Here is a 6394-nt window from a genome sequence, read left to right as displayed (position 1 = left end):
CACTACAGGAACGCTGTGACCAAAAGATACCTGGGTGAGCTTTAGTGAAAAATTCTTTAATGATGCATCAAAATCAGAGAAACAGTGGTGGTGTTGTTGTGTGGAAATACAAAATGAAAAGTAGTGGCCGTGGCGTGCAGGGTACGACCCCGAGAGGGACGAGGTCTGCTCCGAGGTGGGACCCTCCGAGCGAGAGGAGTGGCTCCTGCTGGTTGACCAGACGGAGCGCGCTCACCAGAGAGCCGTGGTCATCAAGAACAAGCACAGCGGTCGCTTCCTGGCCGTCCATCATGGACGTTTCATCGGACTTACCGAGTACAGCGACAAATGCAAATGGTTTTTAGACTGACCAGAGACACTTTTAACCAAAGAAATGTTAAAAAAAAATAAAAAAAACAGTAAAATGATTAGAATCTTTTTCTCTTGAGGATGTCTGGTTTCCAGTTGATGGGGTGGCTCTCTTCCGTCTGTAAGAAGGACAAAGTGCTTTTATTTTCCTACAATAGCCGATCGTCTCGCTACATCTATGCTCCAACATTGATGCATAAATAGATTTAAGTATTTCTAAATATTCCATTTATTAATATTGAATCCTACTTTGCAGAAATTCACAACTCAGGTCTAGAAGTAATTCATCGCCATAAACGAGGGACGACTGTACAGCCATGACATTTTTATGACATCATTTTAAAGGAAAGATACTACTAGGATGTACTAGAGCATTGAGTGTGCAGCTTGTATCCACTGAAAAGTAGTATTGCGTACATGTATTGCAAAAGTGGATAATATTGAATGATGACAATAAACACAAGAGACTTACGGCGGTGTCGTCCTCTTTGTACACTTTGATGGTCTTGTCCGCCTCGGCGGTGATCAGGCGGCTTTCCGACTTGTCGAACAAGCAGGCAAAGATGCCCGACTCGCTGTCCAGAGAGCCGGGCTGCACGGCGGCGTGGATGCGCTGGAAGTTGTAGCCGGTCCGCCAGTCCCACATGTGGATGGTTCCGTTGTCGGCTGCACAACAACGACGACAACATAGCCACCACGTCACTGCCTCGCCCGGCAAAAACACCCCCCTTTCCCATCTCATCGAGCCATACCTCCGGAGACCAGCACGCCGTCGGAGTTGACGGCCAGAGTGTTGATGATGGCGTTGTGTCCCGAGAGGTTCTGAATGAATTTGCCGTCGGGGAACATCCACTGTTTGATGTTGTCAGCTGAACCCGAGGCGAAGGTGTATCTGTCAGAAAATAGACGACAGTGATCAACATTTGTCACTTGATTGACATGCAGGGCAGCCAATCAAAACATTTGAACAATTCCAGGAGAATCAGAATGTTAGACTTGATACCCAACCCTAGTCATAAATGTAATAGTTTCCTAGTTGAAAGCATAGAGAAGCTAATTAAATAGAGTTTTTAACATTAGAGTCGTATAGACGTGAAATAACAACCCTATAGTCACCTTAATACTCCGGCAAGAGGTCATCAGGTTTAACAGAAAGGAGCGAGCCTGTCGCTAGGTTTAAACACACCTGGAACCTCGCTATATTATGCGTCAGCCATGGCAATGTCCGACCTGACATAGTTAAATAAAGTTTGCCTCCCATTATGTGTGGAAGTGGTACATTTTTGGCTTCTTGCGTTGTCCTTTTTCCCCACTTCGATTGAAACCCTTAAGTTTAGAATAAAAGTCAATTAAAGGCTAAATTGTTGAGTAGCATGCAGCGTTTAAAGCATCAACAGTCCTGTCTCTACAGTGATTCTGTTGCCCTATAGAGGGCTTTGGTAATGGTAGAAATCATAAATAAAAACTGTGAAAATGTTTGATTTATTATTGAATCCTATTTCTCGTGAATTGACTCATGGCCAGTTCTAGAACCAATTAACAGCACCATCGTGGTGTGTCCACTTGAGGGCAGCAGAGAGCAGCACTGAGCAACACTCGCCAGCCTCTGGATGTCTGAAGCTTAACAGGAACCTGGGAAATGGGGAAAGTGGGGAATTCCTGGCATGTTGAAAGAGAACCTGTCCATTGAGTGGGAACTTTGGGAGTAACCAGGAAGTTGGAGAGAGACCGGGGACGGACCGGAGGGTTTGTGAGGAACTGGGATCTGTAAGAGGCTGGCTGACAGAGATGATGGGTGACTCACTGTCTGGGATGTAGCACGACGGTCCTCACGGACTTCTTGTGGTTGGTCAGCGTCGCTCTGGTTTTCCCGGCAATCAGATCCCACAAGCGGATGGTGGAGTCGTGGCTGCCTGCGGGAGATCACGCCACACGGATCAGGATCCCAGTACTTTCAGTGAGGGCGGAAGAGGGGCTTATTGTCCTACCAGTGATGATTTGAGGCTCGGCTGCCTGACACCTGACGGTGGCCACCGTGTTGGTGTGACCAGTCAGCGTGTGCGCGTTGGCTTTGCTCCTGATGTCCCACACCTGAACAAGGAAACATGAGCAGGAAGTTGTTCACATCGGCAACGTAGCGAAGGCGCCGCAGTGGAGGAGGCGGAGCTTACCCTCGCCGTGGCATCTCTGCTGCACGTCACCAGCACGTCGATGGTCGGGTGGAGGTCCAGGTCGTACACGGCGCTCAGGTGGCCGTGGTAGTGCCTGATGACCTGCCGCACACAAGCACACATTAAGTACCAACACTGCTGGAATTTAATAAAGATCTGGAGTGCATGAGAAAGTAGATAGGACAACATAACCTTCTTTAACAGGCATGACTTTCACACCAACATTTTAAAGTGCATGCAGGGCTACATGAAGCTGACCATTCATCGAAATTGAAAAACTACTTCAAGGGGAACAACAAGAACAAACGGCATCTGACCCAACCTTGTTATATTCCAGATCCCAGCACTTGACTTGCTTGTCCTCGCCGCAGGAGAAGAGGTAGGGGCTGCGACTGCTGACGGCCACGCCGCGCACCGTGCTGATGTGTCCTGTTAGCGACAGCTTCAGCTTCCCGCTCGCCAGGTCCCAGATCTGTCAGGACGTCAATAGGTTAAAAACTAAAATGAAAAAAACAAGCTTATTGCTAGTCCATTGTGGCACTGGCGTTGATAACAAAATGACAATAAAAGACAGAATATAATTTTTCAATATGCTGATGCACCATTCTGCACTGTACTAGTATTCATTTTCTGAAATTATGTTTTTTAATGGGGCTGCACGGTGGTCGAGTGGTTAGCATGCAGACCTCACCGCTAGGAGACCCGAGTTCAAGCCCACCCTCGGCCATCTCTGTGTGGAGTTTGCATGTTCTCCCCGTGCATGCGTGGGTTTTCTCCGGGTACTCCCACATTCCAAAAACATGCTAGGTTAATTGGCCACTCCAAATTGTCCATAGGTATGAATGTGAGTGTGAATGGTTGTTTGTCTATATGTGCCCTGGGATTGGCTGGCCACCAGTCCTGGGTGTACCCCACCTCTCGCCCCAAGACAGCTGGGATAGGCACCCCCTGCCACCCTCATGAGGACAAGCGGTAGAAATGAATGAATGATTTTTATGACATTCCGGTTAACACATTGCACACGGAAGTGTCAGGAATAAAAACATACACGTCAGTGTCACTCACCTTGATGGTTCTGTCAGCCGAGCCGGTCACAAACCACTGATTGCCGGGTTCCACGGCGATGGAGCGCACCCAGCCGAGGTGACCACTGATGACCTGTCAGGTGAAAAATCATCATCACTGGTAGAAAATGACAGGAGCGACTCGTTCCGTACATCACTTCCTGACTCACCCGAAACAGTTTCCACGGCGGATGCCACTGAGGTTTGGGCATGATGGCTGCTCTTCTTATGAGAGAATTATTTCTGGTGCCGCCTCCGTCCATCATCGACTACAGCGAGACGGAAAAAAAGTCATCAGTTTGAGTAGACCCAAAAAAAAATTCATGAAAGGAAGTAAACATTCAGTGAGACGTACCAACGCGCTTGAAGGCGGGTGAGAACGCTCGGTGGCACCAGCATGTCGATGGATGTCGGAAACGCTGGCAGCAGTGCGGCTGCTGTCTTGGCTGAGAGGAACAATTTTTTAAAATACATTACAAATAATGTTTGGGGGGGGGGGTGCATGTGGTTTTGCCATTACTGATGGGTTCAACAGTTGAGACCTTGTGATTTACAGGTACACAGATAACAAAATATGGGTGTTGAGGAGCATTCTCAGCACCCATGCCAGGAACCAACAAGGGTTTGCTCCTCGTGTCAAAGGTTTTCACCGTATTAAAAAGCAGAGGCGAATGAATGCTGCATCGTTATCATTGCGACATGTCTGTGTGCGAAAGAGACTTTTGTCACCTGGCTTGTGAAGGCGGCAGCGCCAAAGCCATGGAGTGGACTCCGGCATCGCTGGGGTTCCTGTGCAACTTTGTGCCCTTGGTGAGCGCCACTCCTTGTGGGTGGAAATACACAACATTTTTGTTTAAAATTGAACGTGTAACATGTAAAACAAAATAAATAAAACAAATTAAACAGAACTTACCTGGTCCAGAGGGGTAAGCGTGTGTTCCAGTTATCATGTACTCTGGTTCATCTGATGTTGATAAGAGAGTAATAAGAGTTACTACTAATTAGTATTTAAAGGTCACCTATGATATAAAACTGACTTAACAGTAGTATACTATGGTCTGTTTATGAACACCAAACGTGATGAAAAAAAATATATATATCATCTGCCTTGAAGTTGCGGCTTTTCATGATAAAATGCAGGAAAAAAACCCTTCCTCGTGGACACGATACGGCCTCTGACCCCTCCCTAGTTAGATGAACCCACGCTCTGTATGAAACCACCGCTTTATGAAGAAAAAAAAGCTTCTCTGCACGTCTTAAAACTAGGGGCATTTGCACCCGTCTTAACACCTGGGCGTGTTGGTTCTATAGCGGAATGAACGGAGCGCGTGAACTTGGCCTGGTCACCTGGCTGAGTGTAGCTCTGCTGGGTCTGCATGCTGCTGGGGGCTTGAGGGATTCTGTCCTTGCTTTCCTTCAAGATTGGCATGTGTAGAACGGCATTATAATCCGCCTTCAGCTTCACCGCCATCTTCAGCTTGTGACTGCACACACAAACAGAGCCATTTCAACACACAAACTCTCATTTATTAGCCCTTCGTATTTACACTCAGGGGTCCACAACCGTGTATTCACTGCATGATTACCAAGGTTAATTTATCAATTTTAGTAGTCAGTTGTATGTATTTTTCATTGTTTCCCATTTTGAAACGAATTATTCTGGAAGAGATTACTAAGAATAACACGGGTTTAACTGTAGTCATGTAGGAACTATAACAAAGGAAAGCCATCGAGGCAGACAAACAGTTTTAAGGTAAATTATAGCAACACAAAAGGACGTGAAAACCTTATAAACTTGGAATTTCCAAAATTTATATTAAGAATCTAACAACAAAAATAGTTAATTATACATGTTTTTAAGCAATTTTTAAAGAAATTGGAGCAACGATGTGTTGTTTTTTTACCTTTCTTCATCCAACGAGATGGACTTGGCTTGGTCGGACACAAACATGTCATGAGTCCTCTTGAGCGACCTAAAGACCAGAGTGTGGACCGAGTGCTTCTGGACGTCCTGAGAACACAATCAAGATGTATATATATTTTTTAGAAAACGGCCACTAAAGCCACACAAACGTCCACCAAAATGCAATAAATGAGTAAGCTAACAGAGGCAACATCGTTGCACTCCAGCAATTAGCCGAGCCCGAGTAGATGCTCGAGAGCTCGAGAGCGAGAAAAAGCGCCACCAAAAAGCTTTAGAAGTGAATCTTACCTCAGTCATCGTGTCGATAAACACACTTCTGATGAATCACAGCCGAATAAATTATATTTTTACGGGAAAATAAACAGTTTTAATGTGAACTTTCACGATGTATTACACGCCGGCACGCACCATAAAATAACACCCCGGAAGTAAACATTAGCCACTAAGAACGCACGAGTTGAGCTTGCGCCATCTAGCGGCCGGGAGTGGAAGTCCCTCATACATATAATAATACAATGTTTATTGTATTTCTAAATCATTGAGAGAGAGATGTACACATATAATTGTTGGGAAACGAGCATAATCGAATGTTAACTATGTTTGCTTTCTTGTTTTCTAAGTCTGAATGAGGCTTGAGTACAATGAGTGGCAATTTAATGAAGATGAAGAAACATTTACATTTTATAACAGCTAGCAACACCAACAACCAGACGCTAACTGAGGTTCCACTGTGCAGTACTGTATATAAAAAACACATAAAAACTGAGATTTGTGAAAAATGTTATTATGTTAGTATTGATCCAATATTGACAGATCTTAATGTTATTTGGATTCATCCGCCCACGTATGCTGCAGAGGTCAAAGTTTGATGTTCCTGCTTATATGTA

At 45.4% G+C, this 6394-nt stretch overlaps 1 protein-coding gene across 1 annotated transcript; it reads right to left on the bottom strand.

Annotated features, from left to right (window-relative positions):
• Nucleotides 1-40: 40 nt before the first annotated feature.
• Nucleotides 41-5963, bottom strand: plrg1 (pleiotropic regulator 1). Its single transcript, XM_058084913.1, has 15 exons — nt 5796-5963; nt 5488-5594; nt 4931-5067; nt 4497-4547; nt 4313-4406; nt 3939-4029; nt 3754-3852; nt 3585-3677; nt 2842-2991; nt 2520-2621; nt 2337-2439; nt 2153-2261; nt 1101-1240; nt 821-1014; nt 41-467 (listed from the first exon to the last, which is right to left on the bottom strand). Exons 1-15 carry the CDS (start codon nt 5802-5804, stop codon nt 408-410), a joined length of 1539 nt encoding a protein of 512 aa, XP_057940896.1. The 5' UTR covers nt 5805-5963; the 3' UTR covers nt 41-407.
• Nucleotides 5964-6394: the final 431 nt, after the last annotated feature.

Source organism: Doryrhamphus excisus, chromosome 1, assembly GCF_030265055.1.
Source record: "Doryrhamphus excisus isolate RoL2022-K1 chromosome 1, RoL_Dexc_1.0, whole genome shotgun sequence".
NCBI lineage: Eukaryota > Metazoa > Chordata > Actinopteri > Syngnathiformes > Syngnathidae > Doryrhamphus > Doryrhamphus excisus.
The sequence above is the reverse complement of the archived record's forward strand: the minus strand, read 5'-3'. Positions and strand labels throughout refer to the sequence as shown.

What these genes read in the sequence shown, in the direction of transcription:
- plrg1 (XM_058084913.1), bottom strand. An exon ending in CGGCTGACAGAACCATCAAG is followed by an intron (nt 2,992 to 3,584) that starts GTGAGTGACACT and finishes ACGTCCTGACAG; the next exon opens with ATCTGGGACCTGGCGAGCGG. An exon ending in CGAGCCTCAAATCATCACTG is followed by an intron (nt 2,262 to 2,336) that starts GTAGGACAATAA and finishes GATCTCCCGCAG; the next exon opens with GCAGCCACGACTCCACCATC.